The sequence below is a fragment of the Balearica regulorum genome, chromosome 1 (assembly GCF_011004875.1).
Source record: "Balearica regulorum gibbericeps isolate bBalReg1 chromosome 1, bBalReg1.pri, whole genome shotgun sequence".
Lineage (NCBI taxonomy): Eukaryota > Metazoa > Chordata > Aves > Gruiformes > Gruidae > Balearica > Balearica regulorum.
In genome coordinates, this window is record NC_046184.1 from 161,521,272 (window position 1) to 161,540,353 (window position 19,082).

The 19,082-nt window shown below is 41.3% G+C and overlaps 1 protein-coding gene across 4 annotated transcripts in view; it reads left to right on the forward strand.

Annotated features, from left to right (window-relative positions):
- The first annotated feature begins 5,793 nt into the window (after window positions 1–5,793).
- Window positions 5,794–19,082, forward strand: part of DZIP1 (DAZ interacting zinc finger protein 1) — a 35,845-nt gene continuing 22,556 nt past the window's right edge. For all 4 annotated transcript variants that reach the window (XM_075741344.1, XM_075741337.1, XM_075741362.1 and 1 more), the window contains exons 1-8: window positions 5,794–5,885; window positions 5,960–6,463; window positions 9,909–9,993; window positions 11,549–11,673; window positions 14,768–14,929; window positions 15,640–15,777; window positions 17,058–17,120; window positions 18,388–18,528. In XM_075741344.1, coding sequence (XP_075597459.1) covers window positions 5,883–5,885; window positions 5,960–6,463; window positions 9,909–9,993; window positions 11,549–11,673; window positions 14,768–14,929; window positions 15,640–15,777; window positions 17,058–17,120; window positions 18,388–18,528 — 1,221 coding nt within the window. In that variant the 5' untranslated portion in view covers window positions 5,794–5,882. The remainder of the gene's footprint in view (window positions 5,886–5,959; window positions 6,464–9,908; window positions 9,994–11,548; window positions 11,674–14,767; window positions 14,930–15,639; window positions 15,778–17,057; window positions 17,121–18,387; window positions 18,529–19,082) is intronic.

A 19,082-nucleotide genomic window follows, 5' to 3' on the forward strand; every position in this document is an offset into this window, starting at 1 on the left:
TATTTCAGTGTCTTCTAGGCACCTAAAGAAAAAAAATATAACACCTTGTCTGAAAATGCCCAAATCACCATGTCTTGAAGAAACAAGCTGCTGAGAGTCTTTTTCAGTGCTTCGTGATGTGACGACGTGACAATTACTGAACTTCAGAAGAAGGCCAAGATGGAGAAAGTTCACCATCTTTCAGGGCAGCAATTCACCTGTGCCGCTGGGTATCAGCTGAAACCTTCTTAGCAGATGCAGGTACACGTTGGATTCATGGTGATTGCACACCACTGCCTGTTTCTGCATGAACAGTAACCACCTGTCTGCGCCAGCCTGGCTGCTGGCTGTCCTAAACCTCCTGCATCAAGTCATGCTGATGGGGAAAAGCTAAAATGCTCTTGGTCCTCTCCAGTAAATCCATGTGTGTTTTAGGAGAGTACTTTTGTCACCAAGCTAGATGATATGAGGAGGAAGGAACTGGGCACTAATATGGGTTAAAGAATACCCGCTCTTGCCAAGCGAGGCTGTACCACTTACAGCAAGTAATTAAAGATTAATCAAGCTCTGGAAGAAAGTAAGAGAGAAAGAATGAGACTCTGTCTAGCAGACGGGGTGATGGCCCTACCCTCACAGAATAGAAAACTTGGTTCTAGCTCTCATTCCAAGGGCTGCTTGTGTATTTTATATTAAACACACACTAGAATAAGCGACCAAGATCCAAGTGTTTCTGCACATTTCATACACACCTCCCCTCATCAACTGATGAGAATCTCCAACATTTTCTCACCCAGTTAGCATTTACTTTGATATAAAACCCAGCTTCAGTAAGAGATCCTTAGAAGGTGTGCTGAACAGACTATGGTGTTGCCGTTAGGGCATTTTAACAAGCATATGGGATATAAAACTTCTTGGGCACAGAAGGGACTGCACTCGCACATCTCGCTTTCTGAGCGAGTGCTCCAATGATTCACATAATGTGCTCATCGACTCGTATTGCATATTTGTCTCTAGGCCTGACCCACAGAAGCTGTGACTGTGGCATTGCTAGTTTTCTAAGTCTTCTCTTCATTATTAATGTTAATTAACATTTACCACACTAAAGCCTTGATATCCCCATCTTCCTCTGGCGATGCCTGCTTTAGTAGCCCAAGAGGAGCAGATCTGCAGAAGCAAGTCAGTACTGAGGACCTGACGTCCACTTTTACACGTTCTGGTTTTCCTTCAGACTAGCTCTAGCCTGAGCCTCTGGATTGAACGCCCATTAGTTACTGGAGCATGCTGAGGTACCCTTAGGACATTAAAAACTGAAGCATCCAAATGACTACTCATTTTCTTAAAGCTGGTGTATGCAGCCTATGTACCCACATCAACACTGTCGCAACAGAATTTCATGGTTCAGGAAGAAAAGTTGATGTCTTGGTAAGTCTCTGAGCCTGCATGTTGAGAGCCAAAAATTTTCCAGAGCTTATTGCCTATGTACTTTGGAAAAAAAGGCCGGTCTGTCCCTGGTCAAATGGAACTCCTCAACGAAGATTAGGTGTTGTAAATGTGCAACAGTCATCTCCTCTGCTGAATTTGCTGGCATATTTTATATTAAATACAAACTGTTTGAAATTTTCCTCCTTGCCACAAAGGCTGCATGGCATTTATTTTGGAAAAAATACAATTCAAAACCTTCTTCAAGGGAAGAGGAAGAAAACGAGGATCGGCTGTAATCTGTAGCCATTGGAATGATCCTACCTGCACAATACGATACATATTTACATTGAACCCAGCCTCTTCACCCGACATTCCTTAGGTTAAGATACCTTTAGGAAAGCATATACTCCCGCCTTACCCTCGCACAGGATCATGGTGTCCTCTCGCACACTTCAGGACAACACTTATGAAAGAGCCTCCGCGGCGGGAGTTAAGGTTACACTGACTGCGGTGCCCTGAGGAGCCTCCCCCAGCTCCGCGGGCCGGCCGGCTGCCTCCGCCTGCGCCGCTGCTGCCCGCCCCGCGGCGGCTGGGGCTCCCCGTTCCGGGGTGCGCTCCTTGACAAAGTTTAAATGTAGTGTTTTCGGTGAGTGCGTGACACACACACGAGAATGCCTTTAATGTCAAAAGGGAACCTTTCAAAAGCTTCTTTTAACTTCCTTTATATTTAAAAGAAAAAAGGAAAAAAGGCAGCTTCTGGTCGGAGAGGCTCGGGACGCGGCTTCTGGGCTAGGACCAAGACAAAGGACATCCCGCCAGGGCATAAACATCTGCCGGGCAGGTTTCAACAGCCGAGAGTAGGCGAGCAGCGGAGGAGCCCTCGCCTGCGCCCCGCAGCGCCAGCCTCGACTCCCAGCCCCCCGCGCCGCTCCCCCCTGCTCCCTGCCCCGACTCATCCCCGCGGCTTCGGGACAGCGGGAGGCGCAGGCGGATGGGGACGGGGGAGGCGAGGAGGGTGAGGAGGAGGAGAAGGAGGAGGGGAGCTGCCTCCCTCTGCGGCACGCACCAGTAACAGCCCGGGTCGGGAGCGGCCGCAGCCCCGCCGCCCCTCCGCGCCCCGCTGAACGCCTGAGGTGAGCGCCGCGGGCGGGCGCGGCTCCTGTTGCACCGGGTTACGGGGCCGAGCAGCCGTTGGGGCGCAGGAGGGTGAGGGGAGGGAAGCGCTCGGCGAGGCCTCTCCTCAGAGTAAGGCGGGAGGGAGCGGGGAGGGAGGCCGTTTTCCGAAGCGGAGCCGGAGGTTTTTGCTGGGAGATGGAGCCCGGCTTAGGGCCTCCCTCAGGCCCAGCCCCGCTCGGCCGCCGTCCGCGGCACCCCGCCGAGGGCCCCGCTGCCTCCCTGCCGGGCCCAGGCCTGGCCTGCGGGCCCAGCCGGGGTGAAACGCTACTTTTCCCCTGTGCCACACACCCCAGTGGGAAGGGGTGTCCGGGAGAGCGGGCCTTCTCCGCAATCCACGACCCTTGAGTTACAGCGGTGCCACCCCTAACCGTGGGTGGGTGACAGCCCAAATTTCTGCGTGGGCACAGCTCTAAGGATGGAGTAAATCTGACAGAGGGAAAGAAAAAAGTGATGGAAACTCATACAGGCCGAGATTGCCCTTTTTGATGTCTTTTTTTCTGTCTTTCTGCCTCCATTGAGATACCCGGGCACCTTGTGCTTCTCCTCAGCTGAGTGATGCACTACTGCCAGCTCACGTTCAGTTAAAGCAGGTTTACTTGGAGCTGCATGAAACTCCATGTGGATATTCCTAACTAAATACATCAGTCGAGGAAAATAAGCATATCCATGGGTTTAGTTTAACTTTACTGGCTTTAAATAACAGGGTTTTTTTATTAACCCCATGCATCAGTGAGCTGAAGACTCTTACTGCATGTGTGTTTTGTTAGACTCCTGCTTGACACACAAATTCATAGTTTACAAAATTCACATGTTTTCTATGTAAAGAAATTTCTCCTATGTCAAATAGAGCAGATCTTTGGCAGATAGATTTCATTATGTACAACTTAACAGTTCATTTGACTAGGAAAAATATCCAAATACAAGTTTTCAAGGTGTTTTAAGGAATTTGAGGCATGAACATTTTGGACAGTAGTCAGTATTTGAGCATTTTTTAAAAACCTAGCTGCTTACAAATAAAAGCGTATTTATACACTGTAAATAGAAGTGAGTCTGCAGTATATTAGAAATAGCTTTAAAAGAGATTACTGGTATATTAATACTTCAGGAGTCAGAGCAGTGCAAAGTTCAGTGGTAAACCAGGCAGATCTATATTTGATATATATATAAAAAATGCTAAATACATTTCTTTGAAGGTAGCAATTGCTGTAGGCCCTGTTCATGGAAAATGAGGTGGCAAAAATGTCACCCTTGCAGGAGAAGACTGCAATGTTACAAACACCACACAATGTCATTCTAAAGTAAAAAAGTGTTGTGGTAAGTGATGGAAGAATCTGAATAGAAGATGTGCTGAACCTTGGGAAGTGCAGTAAAGTGTGGCCAGTAGGCTTAAGGTTACAGGTCCAAAAAGCAAGTTGTAGTGCCAAGTATTTTGGAATATTACCTTCCACGGTGGCTCAAGCCAACAGGTAGGAGGGCTCACTGTCCTGTGTTCGTGTTATTACTTTCTCTGTTCAAACTTCCAATACATTGAAATTAACTTTGTAGATTAATGAAAGCTTGCACAGGGCCTAGATATGTTCTTGGAAAGTTGATTTTCAACCTTTTTACAGAAGTGGGGAAGACAGAAGTGTGTAACTTTTCTGTATGTGGATAAAACGAGAGAAGTCCTTGTGGTGCTCTGTGGATATGAAAAGACAGACATTTCCTCCAGCTTTCTTTTTGTATGTGGGTGTGAAGGATAGGAGAGACTGGTAAGAGTTGGACCCTGGGTTGCTGAAGTGAGTGATTTGAGACTGATCTGGGTCTCTCTCATACTGGCTGGGGTAGGGGGTTGGTAGCTGAGGGCTGGAGGAAATGCTTGGATCTGGGCTATGAAGCAGAGGTGTGTCCCATGGTCGTTGTTTTGGGGTGCACACTGGGTGCACACTGGTGCTGTCTGCAAGGAGACACCTCTGCTGCAGATGTTCAGTATCAGACCCCCATTTCTTCCCATCAGAGGTCCGTGTTTTTTGAGAGTAAGTCTGCTGTGTGCCCAGGTTTGCTATAGGAGGAACAGGGATGTGCAGCCTGCTCACGCCAAGTCAGAACGTAAGCCAGCGTGCGTATGGAGAGCAAAGCCCTTGACAGTGTTTCCCACAGCATTCTGCTGGAGAAACTGGCTGCTCACGGCTTGGATGGGTGTACTGTTCGCTGGGTAAAAAACTGGCTGGATGGCCGGGCCCAAAGAGTTGTGGTGAATGGAGTTAAATCCAGTTGGCGGCCAGTCACAAGTGGTGTTCCCCAGGGCTCAGTACTGGGGACAGTTCTGTTTGTCTTTATCAATGATCTGGACGAGGTGATGGACTGCACCCTCAGACAGTTCGCAGATGACACCAAGTTGTGCAGGAGTGTTGACCTGCTGGAGGGTAGGAAGGCTCTGCAGAGGGATCTGGACAGGCCGCATTGATGAGCCGAGGCGAACTGTATGAGGTTCAACAAGGCTCAGTGCTGGGTCCTGCACTTGGGTCACAACAACCCTACGCCACGCCACAAGCTTGGGGCAGAGTGGCTGGAGAGCTGCCCAGCGGAAAAGGACCTGGGGGTGTTGGTCTACAGCTGGCTGAATATGAGCCAGCAGTGTGCCCAGGTGGCCAAGAAGGCCAACAGCATCCTGGCTTGTATCAGGAATAGTGTGGCCAGCAGGACTAGGAAAGGGATCATCCCCCTGTACTCAGCTCTGGTGAGGCCTCACCTCGAGTGCTGTGTTCAGTTTTGGGCCCCTCACTACAAGAAGGACATTGAGGTGCTGGAGTGCGTCCAGAGAAGGGCAATGAAGCTGGTGAAGGGTCTGGAGCACAAGTCTTATGAAGAGTGGCTGAGGGAACATGCATAGACTTCTGTGGTGAAGTGAGGGGAATGTGGAGAGAGAAAACATACCCTGTGCAGCTGTGGTGAAGACCCATATACCTGATAGCATAGCTGAGGATATATATTTGTAGATGTGAGTAACGTGTGAGGATGATAAAGGATGCATTGGTACAAGCGTACGGTGTCCACGGAGCCGAGTCCTCACAGTGGGACACGGGTGCCAAGTGCCTGGGTGGCGTGGCGACAGCCATACCGCCGCCCGTCCCGGGGTGCCGCCGCCACCCTTGCGCGGGCCGGGCCGGGCCGAGCGGGGCGCTCCCAGGGCAGGGAGCTGGGAGGGCGGTCTGTCGCGGAGCGGCGGAGCCTCACTCCCGCCTCCTCCCAGCGCAGGCCGCAGCTGCCATAGCGACGCGGAGGACGCCGGTGCCGAAGCGGAGCCCGAGGGACGGAGCCCGGACATGGTGAGCGCCGGGCAGGGCGGGTGGTGGGGTGGGGTGGGTGCCGGCCTGGGCTGAGCCGTGTCTTTCTCCCGCAGCCCTTCACGGAGCGCACCTACTACCCGCCGACAGCGGGAGGAGCCGGGGTCGGCGCTGGGTCGGCGCCGTTTCCCGCCTTCCAGTTCCGCGGCCGCCATGAGAGCCCGGACTGGCGGCGGCTGAGCGCCGTGGACGTGGGCCGGGTGTCGCGGGAGGGGGACGTGGCGGTGCTGCAGGAGCACCTGGAGCACGTCACCTTCTGCAGCGCGGAGCGGGAGCGCTGCCCCCACTGCCAGGGCCCCGCCGACCCGCTGCTGCTCAAGCTGCTGCACCTGGCCCAGCTCTGCACCGAGTACCTGCTGCACTCCCAGGAGTACCTCAGCGCCCAGCTCGGCAGCCTGGAGGAGGCCCTGCGGGTGGCCCAGGCCCAGCGTGACCAGCTGGGCAAGGAGGTGGCCCACCACTTGCAGGAGATCAAGGGGCTCAAGGAAGAGTGCCGCCGGAGGAAGAAGATGATCAGCACCCAGCAGATGATGCTGGAGGCCCGAGCCAGCTACCACCAGGTGAGAGGAGAGGTCCTGGCGGCCCGGTCACCCACACCTTGCCAGCTCCAAGCCTGCTCTGCTGGGGCACAGTCACTTGCTGGGCGAGAGGCTGGAGCTGCAGGGACTAGTGACCCTGCAAAAAGGGAGCACTTGCAGGTGCTTCACTTCCCATCTGTGTTTCACAGATGTTTGGCTGGTATCACAGACGTTTGGAGGAATGTTACATCATCTTTAACGAATCTACTCTTTACTAACAAGCGCTCCTTATTCTTGGATTCGCTTTTAATGCATCTAAAGTGTCAGATACACATACATACAAAACCTGTGATAAACATGTTACTACTTTCTGTTGCTATCTCTCCTTGCCTATCAGCTACATGGCCAGAAAACACACAGGGCAAGTACATCAGAACTGGTGCTAAGCAGTAAGCTACCTGTCTGTGAGTTGCCACTTTCCCGCAGTAACATTCTCCAGGCACAAAGTTTCTACTTGTATGTATGACTCAGAAGTGACTCAGGCACGATGGTAAAGAGTCCTAGTGAAGTAGCTCATCCGTAACTCCACAGCAATCTGTTCCTTCCTAAGAGCCTTAGTACACTGCTGTTCTGACTCTCTCTGTCATGGCACTCTGTTTTTTTGGGAGAGTTTTTTAATGTTCTGGGTGTAAAAGTTCGATTTAAAGATTTTTCAGCTTCAGCATTTTTCAACATGTTTCAGGAATGCAGACTGCAGCTTCAAACGTAGTCTGAAGTCTAGAGAGGACATGCAGACTTGACACAATTTCAGGCTAGCTCTTTTTGTCTATATGTTTAAAGTTATAGTTTTATTCTTTTTTTTTTTTAATTCTTGGGATACTAGCAGTCCTGATTGTTGAAATTTTCCTTAATCATGGAGTAGTTGCAGTACAGAGCTAATACAAGTTTTTTTGACAGTATGTACAATCTTATCCCACAGTATAATACCAATTTCAGCAGGCTGGTAAAGTTTAATTTTTTAAGATATTAGCTAAGTTGACTCAAGTGTTTTTGTAAGGAAAAAGATACCTTATGCTATATGTAGAGCTGTATGTATGGTAGACTTCAATGAAACCTTGTCTCAATGCATTCATGTGTTAGTCTTAAGGATAAGCTTCTGATGTGGTATCATTTTAGAAAGCCTTTATGCAACTTACAGAGCAGTTTGTCCAGTGTTGCAAAAGAAAACTGATTGCATTCATCATTTTATGTGTAAACGTAAATGATTCTCATACTGTGATTGCCAGCTAAATATTACCAAGTTTTCCTGAAATACTTGTAGAATACAACTGTCTCAGTGGAAGCTGAAGAACACGGTAGTGAACTTCGCTCATCACTGTTCAGTGGCATTTACAGTAAAGCAGAGATAGAAAGCTACTTTCCATTTTTAATTTAATTTCATATAAAGTAAATGTCTGCCCTCCCTCTTTTTTGTTCTCTGTTAGTAAATTCTCGTCTCTAGAAGTTATTTAGGTTCACATGGGAAAAGTGAATTCAAGGAGTGACATTGAACAGTTCCTGCAGTTCCTACAGTGTTTTCAGGATTCTGAGTGTGAATGCCAGAGATAAATTAAATTCTTCCTAATGTTTATAAATACAGGGCAGCAGTGTGATCAATAAACAATAGTTGTGTGTTGTTTATCTGTGCCATGATCTTGGCTGATCTGCAATGCCAGATAATAGGGGTTTTGCTGGTGTTCCCGAGAGGGTAGTTCAGATTTCATCCCCTCAAAGTCTTGGCTGTTTTGCAAACAACCCTATAAATCATTACTTGCCTTTTTTAATGGAGGTACACTTAATATCTGATGTAACCATGCTTTAGAATTCAGGTTTGATGCCTTTAATCCACCACCAATGTGAGTTCAAACATGAAATACTACTGTAAAATGGTACTGGTACCTACAGGTCATAAATTCAAGACTCATTGGTCAATACCTTCATCTGAGTAATACAAATTTAATTTTAAGTAATAATTTTCCAGTTTTTTGATACTTTGTTCAGAAATGTTATATTCTTATGCACAATGGAGGAGGCATAAAGTACACATTGTGTCTAACATTATGAAAAGTAATTACAAGAATAATGTTACATAATTCAAAACCTAAATATTCCCTGTGTTAATCCTGTCTCCTGCAGTAAGAGCTTTCTTTCACTACCAGCAAGTCAAACTGACATGAAGTTTGTGCTTGAATGGATAACGTTATTTCACAGCCAATTTCATTCCATAAATCGTGTGCAATCTGTTGCACTGTAAGCTCCCTCTTGGTTGGCGACAATGCTTTGCTACCGTACTATATCTCTTTACTTTGTTTTTTTATTAGCACTTTTTTGCATTTGTCCAACACAATTTGTCTTAATAATTCATTGCTTTAGTGTTTGCTGAAAGATATTTATATTTAATAGGATACCTGACTATTAGTGGCAGTATTTTAAATATTAAATGAAATCTGGGAATTTGATTATGGTGACAAGATCTTGAATCTGTTAAGTCAGTCTCTTGCAGTCATATCACACTGATGAGGAAAAAGGACTCAGCTGAGTATTTGTGGTTTGTTAAAATATATTTATTTGAAAAAAAAGTACAAGGAAGAGGTAACAAGCCACCCTACCTAAAGCAATTGGGGGCTTTGATTCACAGTGTTACCACTATGTTGCAAAATCTGTAGTTTCTGTCTTTGTGATACTCATCTGTTTTTAATATTCTGAACATTAGTGCAATGTACTTCGAAGGTGAACAAAAAAAATCTTTTAAAATGGATAGGATCCAAATTTGACTTAAAATACAGCTTAAAATTTAAATCAAAAAATAGTAAGTGAATTATAGGAACAGCAATTAAAAGAGCTTTACGCTTCAGAAGGTTGCTAGGTAGTGTACTGATGTATGTACCTGTTCTTGCACAATTATGTACTGTTACCTTATTTTGCCTGAAGTGTCTGACTTTTTTACGTATCTGTGGTCCTTCTATTATTGTCGTCTTACACTTCGCTTATGTCTACTCAGCCCCATCCTTACTGCTTTTTCCAACTGCTGTGATACAGGAGTCTTAAGAATACGTGAGCTCCTAGTTGCCTGGAGTCAGTGTGTATTTTGCTGAATCGTGTGGTCTTTCTACTTCTCTACTTGCCTATATTCATCTCTTATCTGCGGTTTATATCTGAATTTGAACTTGCTTGGTCAGAGTCTGTTTTATTCAGTTTGTATAGTGCCTAGCACAATAGGATTCTTGCCCATGACCATCACTGTGAGACATTAAATAACACAAATAACTTTACAGAAATTGGGCACTGTGAGAATTTTAGTCATTATTCTTGTGAAATTGAATTTATTAAAGTTAACTACTTTTGATGTCTAGGTAAAATGTAATAACCCGCTAAAAACCTTAACTGCTATACTTACCAAACAGATGTTACTAATAATAACTAAAATGTTTTTATTTGATTTCTGTAGTGTCAGTTTTGTGAAAAGGCTTTTATGAACTATTCCTTTTTACAAAGTCACATGCAAAGGCGTCATCCGGAAGAATCTCAGATTGGTATGTACTTTAATGTTATCAAAAAAATTGAGACAAATAGTTGAGAACGGTGTAAATATAACGAGGATGTGCAGTCCATGATTTTGTGTAACTGGGAAGAAGGATTTTCATGTTCCAGTTTTAGGTGGCAGACACCAGTTTGTGTGAATACCACCAACACTGACTGACAAAATCTATTGGGCAACATATGTTTCAGTCTTTGGAAAATAATTAACAAAAGATTGCATACCATATTGACAGTACCTTTTCAACCCAGCATTCCCACCAAATATACTTCATTCAGTAGCAGAGTTCAGAGCACGGTTTCTCTTTAGGCATGTTGTTGTGAAGGTGTGGGTAAAATGAACAAGTTGCGCTAAGACAAATACATTTTGTGAATGCACATGAATTATCAGTACAGAAGTAATCCCACTCACCTGAAATCAGTCTGAATAGGATCAGGTTCTCCTGAACTAAACTGACTATAAAATGTAGGGAGAAAAAGAAACTGTCAAGAATAATCTAACTTCATGTATCTATGATAATCTTGGTTGCTATACCACTAACTTACATACTTTTGTCTCAATTGAAAAACGTTTAGTTTGAAAGACGTAGCTCTCAAAGTTTGCTTCATTCATCTCTAAATTCTCTCCTCTCTGTTAGGCTGCATGCTTATGATTTATTGCTAAGGACTAACAAGTATTGGCAAATGACAGTGATTAGGAATAAGTTAGGAAAAGAGAGCTCCTTTTTAGGAGAAAAAGTGGGAAGAATCTAGTGAAGTCTGAACTGTAGCTTGTCAGGCAAATAAAACAACAGGAAAAGTGAGAGGGGTCTGAGTAGGCATTGTTAATATATTGGAGGAAGAAAGAAGCGCTTGTGCACTTTGTGCTTGATAAAAACAATAGTGGAAGGAGCTGCAGAACCAATTGAACTAATTATTGTATAAAGAATTAATCTGAAATGGCTGTATGAGGGAAATACTCCATGCAGTTATTTCTGAAACAAAATCCTGTATTGTACTCAGATTCCCAGATGATGGGCAGCCTAGTAAGTCCTGGGTAAATTGATAAAATGTTTCAATATTAAAGATTGTTATAATTTTTGTGTATTTGTAAAATGTTTTTTACGGTGACATTCCCCCTCACTCATTCCATATAAGTAATAAGTTGTATTCCAAATGGACTCCTTACTAAAGTTATTTAGAGTAAATTAAACATAACAGAATTGAATCATTGAGGTTCACTTTGTCCCTCATAGATCCTTTTTTGAGCCTGTATTGCTTAGATTCCTTTGAAATGACATTATATAGTACTTTTTCTTGGAAATATTTTATAAACTATTTCACATGTCAGTAATATTAATATTTTTCAATCTATGAGGGTATTAGCAGTCCAGAGAACATACGTATTTAAAATCATATTTGGAGACTCATGGTAGTAGGAAGGGAAATGGTCTGTGTGAGTCACACTTCATGAAGATATTATTGAAACACCATAGAAATGCATTTGCAGTAAGTATCACATTTCCAGAAATTACAACAAATGTTTTTAAAATCTGTGTTTCTTTCCAACAGAACAGAAGAGGAAAGCAAAGACAGACAAATTGCAGGATGAGATTGATAAACTGAAGGAGCAGTTGCAGCTCACCAAGTCCCAGTTAGAGGCTGAACAACAGGCTAATATGGTCAGGTTTTCTAAGGTAAAATGTAGTTAAGTAATGTGAACCTTCAAAAGAATTAGTACTTTGGGCTCATTCATTTTGTAACTGGAACAGAACAAAAATGTATCAACAGCTTGCCTGTCTGGCAGCAATGGTGCTTGGGCATTAGAGCATAGCCCTCCCTCACCTCCCATAATTTTGAACATCCACTTTCTCCTTTCATTTTAGACATATTTTTAATTAATACTTGAGACAGCACTTCTGTTAGCACTTGCCAGTTTGTAAGATGTGTGGCTTGTTATTGAAGCAGATAAAATTACCTTGCTGTGGTGAAATATAAACTATTTTTGGCATTATTATATTTTGTGATGATTAAGCGTTTCTTAGATATGACTGTGATTTTACATGTAACTTTATAAACTGAGTGGGATTTATTCTTTGCTGTGGAGAACTTTACTAACAGAGGTGTAAAGCAGTTCAAGGAAGAGAGACTGAGAAGAAACAAAGCAATCTAGAACTTGTATGTTGGTCTTTAAATCCTTAGGATTTGGCTGACCAGAGAGCCAAAGCAGAAAGTAGTCTTAGCTACTGCTGTGTGAATAAAAACACCTTAAACCAGAATGGTTTAAAAGCAGTAATTATCTATTTGTAATCACATGCAAGGCATCATTTAGAATGATATTCAATCTTGTAAGTATGCTTACTGGCTCATGAAGAGAAAAAAAAAATCTCTAAGTTACCTGTTTAAATTTATTTTTTAAGCTTGATAATTTCAGATCATCTGACAGTTTGCATTTCTGTTTATTTACATAAAATCAGATAATTTGCTGAAAAAAAAATTTGCATAAAATCAGATAATTTCCATCCCAAAGTAGGGATGGAAATTTTATTAACAGAGGGGGGGCTTTGCACTTCAATTTGAGGAGCAAATTCTTGGCATAAGAGACAAGATACTTCTAATGATTGAGTTAAACGCTGATCTTTGTGTTGCAGTTTGCCATGTACCACATTCAAAAGCAGTGTTTTGTGGTTGTTAACATAACCTGTAAGAGCCTTCTCCCAATATTCAGAACTTCTAAATGGCTTTCCTAGTGGAGTTTGAGGACCTTCAAGCATAAAACCAACCATTACCTTTGGAAAAAACACTGCAGTTTTAATTTAAAGGGAATAAACAAAACATGGTTATCATTAATTATTTTCTTTCTGGTTTTCAGAGGAAAACCTGATCTTTTGTAAAACATGCAGTGTTTCTTTCCCAGAACACAGCTTCAGACTCTCCTTTCTTCAGTTCTCTTGTTCCCCTTTTCTCAGGACCATTCAGCTTCCTGGGTTTTTTCCATTTTCAAAATTAGTGAATGACCAAATGAAGAGTGTGGATAGAGTTTCACTTATGAGTGCAAGACTGTCAGAATAATGGGCCTTGGCCCTGTGTGGACATCTGCTAGGTATTCTACTCATTCATTCTGTGCCTCACTTTTGAGAGGTACATCTATAACATATTTCTCCTGCCCCTGAAGCATTGTTTTTCTTATGAGATGGAACTTGGAGTATTCATAACAGTGCAGCATAGACTTTTTTTGTGCCTTAGGGGCCTGTTTTGAAGTCACTTGTCTTAGCTGAGACTCCTGACTACAAGTGGACTGCCTGAAATGTCCTGAAGCTACAGCCTGCAGTGTTACACAACAAGAAGCTTTCAAAGTTTCTGTGTTTTTCTGGGATGTCAGGGAAGATAGAAATGTGAAGTGTGACTGGTTGCAGTTTGTCTGCCTTGACACATCCACTGTCAATTCAGTTATCATGTTGTTGTCTTTTGATTGAAAGATTCCAATTCTTGGTCCCCTCTACTCCTTGAGGTGAAAGGATACAGAAGATCCCATTCTTCATAACTGTACAATGATTGCTGTTATAGTTAGAGAACAAATTCAGAGAGAATGCTGTGATGGGAAGATGCAGAGCTTGCCTAAAAAGTGTGTATATTCTGGACAGTACAATGCAGGACTTTGAACAAGTTGAGGACTATACAAAACCGAGTGACTAGGTAATGGAATGGTAGAAGTAATTTAACAGATAAAGCAGGGTAAATGTATATGGTGAAAAATAATTCTAGCTTCATCTACAAAATGATGGGTTCTGAGCTGAGTGTTATTACTGAAGGGCAAGATCTTAAGGTTATGATACAAAGTTCCAGGGAAATGTCAGCCCAGTGGTTAGTAGCAGCCAGCAAAGAAAATCAAATATCACAAATTATTCTGAAAAGTCACTGTGCAAGCATAAATACTGTGTGTAGGTCTAGTCCCTTCATCTCAAAAAGGGTATTGTAGAATTATAAAAGTTACAGAGATGGGCTACAAGGATGATCAGTCTGTATTTACGATGACTGAGCATGCTAAGAGTTGTCAGTCTGAAAAAGAGACAACAGCTTGGTGGGGATGGAGGGTGAGATACTGATGTCTGTGAAGTCATGAGTTACATAGAGTGAATAGGTATCAATCATTCACTCTCTTTTCCAGTTCAGGACCTAGCATCCATCAAATAAACATAGCAGGAGCCAGATTCAAACATTAAAAAAAGTACTTGGCTCTCCATGCAACTTGTAGTAGACCTGTACAGCTCATTGGCAAAAGATGTTGCAGTTGCTAAAAGCCGACACAGCCGCAAGGGACAACTGCAAAAGTGTATGAGGAGGAACGCATCAAAGGTTACTAAGTTTACAAAATTGTCAAGCTGAGGAAGTCCTGTGAGCTGAAAACAGTTAACAGCTTGGAGACTGTTAAGGAGAACGTGCATGTTTGCTTGAGCTGGTATTATCCTTTTCCACCTGTGTGCTTATGGCCTCTGAGAAACAGGATGCTGAACTAGGTGGATCTTTGATATGACCAGGTAAGGTCATTCATGTGTTATTCAATGAAAAATAATGAACTACCAAAACCTCTTGAAGCATACTTGTTTTGCTAGCAAAATGTATAGTTTGCTACCCCAGAATTCTTCAGAAACTGGTGTTTTTTCATGTTTTTTGATGTCACAATGTTGCCCATTGAAAGTGACTGCTTCCCATACATAATTTGGGTGCTTGAATTAGTATTGTGGGGGGGGGGGGGGGAAATAACAAATAATGCTTTAAAAATAATTTCAGGAATGCGAACAGCAAAAATCTAAAGAAGAAGAAATTCTACAATCATTTCATAAATGGAAAGAGGAGGAAAAAGAGAAATTGGCTGATGAAATAGAAAAAGTGAAGGAGATGTTTATGAAAGAGCTTAAGGAGTTATCTTCAAGAAATTCAACGTTAGAAAATGTAGGTGATTCAAATTTTCCAGCATTTTAAGGCATGAGTCCCTTGCAGTAGATGGTAGTGAACTTCACATATTTGAAAGGTCTTCTTACAAAACTTTAAAAATGGTTAAATGATAGCCATAATTGTGTCTTTGTATACTGGTACTTTATTAACATAATTTCAGTTCATTTTTTTAAATAGCATTGTTTTGGATGAATGAATTATGCCTTCAGCAACTATGTCAATTTTTTCTTACTCCTCAACTTTTGAGTGTCTGTTTACAGACTAGTAGATATTGTTATTCATGCTGTCTGTTAGGTATCCTTATATTAACATTCTTATAACTGGCATGGAGGGGACTAACCTCTGCATTATAGTCCTGACAGCAGAACTGCATGTGTTTTCAATACACGCTCTGGAAATGCTTTCCAGAGTTTTGACTAGAAAGAGAATTGTGAAAGTATAGGTGGGTCAGAAAACAAATACGCATGGTATTACCACAGCAGCTTATACTTTGTAGCTGCTAGTTCCTGTGTGTATTTGCAAGGTATATTTATTTTAGATGTATATATTAGTAATAACATGAAATTTGATAAATGCTGAACTCGTGAGAAGTGTCTGATGCAATCTCGGTGTAGTTATGTTTAAAGCAAATTTTGTATTAAATGACAGTTTTATAAAACAAAATCTGTATACATATTTGGGTCTTCATTTTTCCCCCTGCCTTTTAGCAACTGTTAGAATTACAAAAGTCCAATATGCAACAAAAATCCAATTTAGGAACACTGAAAGACAGCCAAGACTTTACAGAAGAGAAACCTCAGAGTCCTCAGGATTATCACAATGTGGTTAAACTTCTTGAAAAACAGGTAACGCTTTAACTTAATGTATTGCCTTTGACAGACTACTTGTCTTCTTTTAATTTTTGTATATCTCCAAGTAGATTTTAAATACAAAAGTAGAATTCTCATCCTTCTCAATGTCTAAAATAGCTGGTTTTAAAGATTCCCTACTATTTAGTATAATCTCTATAATGGAAATCAAGGAATTATTTCCCTTATCCTTTATAAATAAATTGTTAATTATTTATTTATATTCTTATTCTTTATTAATAAATATATCTAGCTTTACCAAGTATGGTTGCAGTTCAGTTCCAGAAGGCTCTAATAAACCATTTATGTCTGCTGATCTGTGAGGCCACTTACAGAAAAATTGGAATTTTCCATTTTCCAAAATGAAAAAAAAAAAAAAAGTTAAGAAACTTTCTGACAGGATTTGTCAACCTGTGGCTTTTGAGCTTGTCAGGTACAACTTCTGTACCAGGACTGTATCATCTGACCGGCACAGATGCTGGTGCCGCTGCAAATCTGTTGGACAACCCAAAGCCCCACCTATAGAAAGGTGGAGCTAGGAAGGGCCACTGAGGCCAAGGTCATTGCATTCCTCTAAGGCTGACCTGCATGTCCAGGTTGTTCCTATTAAAAAAAAAAAGGAGTTGTGAGGCCTTCAGAAATACCCACAAACTTTTTTTTACTCTTTTTTTTTTATTTTTTTGAGACAAACATTATATATTTCATGGTTCTTGGGATGTGAAGGTCTTTGTATACTGCTGGCATCATCCAGAACTTTGGTCATTTATGCTGAAAAGATGTGGAAAACTTAGTGAGTTTTACTTTATGTTTTTTATTTAATAGTAAAAAAAATTGTTCACTCTAAATCATATATTAATACTGGTTTTTATCATCATTATACAAAACACATTGTTAATGAGTGCTTGAAATGACTTTATTTTGGGGGAAAAAACCCTGCTCTTACTACTCTTATTGTTAGTACCCAGAGGTGTATCAAAATACTTGTGTATTCTCTCTCACAGGCAAATCAAGGAACAAATGCATAGTTTCTAGAGTGGTAAGAAAACCACATTCAGATGTATAAAACATGCTGATTACTGTTTTAGGTCTTAAATACAGGGTTACTCTAGGGTCATATTATCAATAATCTTTTCAGTATTTATGCTTTATTTAGAAAAATAAAGCTACAAGTATCAAACTAAATGATAATGTGTTATTAACAAGAAATAAAGCTGCATATATCGAACTAAATGTTAATGTATTCTTAACAGGAATTAATATTGATTTCCTTTATGCAGGAAAGTAAGTGGACTTCTAGAATACAAACCCTTCATCATGACCATGAGACAGAAAAGTCCCTGGTAAGTGGCACAGCAAACCACTTAAACTAAAAGGAGATTTTTTTCTTACTTTCTTACCCTTTCAGTAGTTCTTGGTATGGTAAAATACATCTGTTGGACTAGAAAGCCTAGATCTCAAGAGTTTATAAGAGTGTGTCCTCTTAGATGTATTTATTATCTCTTTTTTAATTTCTTTATGCCAGGCTCTTGATGTTTCAGTTAAGTCCAGGGTTGAAACAGAATTTATAATTTCAAAATCTGGCAGACACCTGAAACTGTGTCTCTCTTTCGAAGAGCTTACAACTAACTCTGTGAGCACTGTATTTGTTATACAGTGTTTTCTGTGTTGTGCAGATATGCTGGAGACTTGAGATATAACTTGCCGTGTAGCTTTCATCTGCCTTGTACCTTCTGCTACCATGGACCTATGGCATATGTCTCAATCTTTTTTTCTCTTTTCTATCACTTCTCTGCTGCTTTTTTCTGTTGTAGCTTTCTAATGCAGAATCCGTTCAGCTTTTCCAGGAAAAAAACACCATGGCATTTTATGTTGCATCAATTTATATATTTTACTATACAAAGCTTTATTCCTCAGATTTTTTTTATGTCTGCATTTCTTTTTAATCTCTTTCCTGCTTTGTTTCTCTTGCTTCTTTTCCTTTCATTTTTCTTTCATCTGCGTGACCATGTAAGAACTGAGCAGATCATAGTGGTCTGACCAATGCTTCTCCTCCTCTGGCAAGAAAGCAGTGGGGAGGAACCATGGAACATTACCCAAAAAGGATGTAGTTAATGATACACCCACATACAATGCAAGAATAGAATAAGGGAGGAGTAATGTAAGTATTACTTTTGGGATGGTGCACCTAAAATATTGTTCCCTTTCTTCTACGTTCAGAGCCAATATATTAGGTTTATCATGCTAATTCACATCTCATCTCCTTAAAATATCATTATTTGACATTATTTATAACCAAACCATTCTGATATTGTTGTATGCTTTTTCCTGCAATCTCATTATTAGGCAATTCAGCAATGTGTTTGTATGTCTCTTTCTTTGTATTGAGATTTAGAGAGTCTTCCTTGTGTAAGTAAAAAGTGATCCAGACAACTGTTTAATAATATATGCAAGTCCCAATGAAATCACAGGAGACGTTACGTTTTTGCTGAAAAAAAAAAAAAGTGTTAAAAATATTTAAGCATGACACTTGCTTTTTTAAACTTTATAGCATTCAAATATTTTATATAATATTAATATGAAGTTACTTTGCTTCTGATTGCTTTCTAGCTACTGTCACAGATTGAGAAGCTTAGATCATCAGTGAGAGAAGACCTGAATAAAAATAATACCTTTTACAAGAGAAGGATAGAAGAATTGGGGCAGAGGCTTCAGGAGCAGAATGATCTGATTATTACTCAGAAGAAGCAGGTCTGTTTTGTGAAGCAGTCTATGTTTCAGTGAGCATAGGACATAGAGAAACATTTTACTAGCATTTAGTCTTTGATATATCTCCGGTTGCATAGTTTATGTTCCCAATTTGTCATAGTACTGCTGTAGTATTTTGGTTACACTTTGGAAAGTAGGTTGATAAATAAGAATAGATCTGGAAAAGAGACACAGGAATGTAAACGAGGAATTAAAACACAATTTAGAAGGAAAGGATTAATAAACAAAAGTTTTTGATAAGTTCAAATGCAAAGTTAAAAGATTACTAGGTCGCAGTCACTAAAGACCTCTACAGATGAAAAAGTTCTGACAGTGAACAGGATTTAATCTGTCACAAAATGATCATAATGAAATCTAGTGGTTGAAATCTGAAAATACATGACTTCTCACACTAAAAATAAAGTATCATATTTATCACTGTGAGACTAATTAATTAAATTATTACTGTATGAAATTTAACAAGACCAAGTCCCAGATTCTCCACCTGGGATGGGGTAATCCTGGTTATACATACCAACTGGGGGACGAGAGGCTGG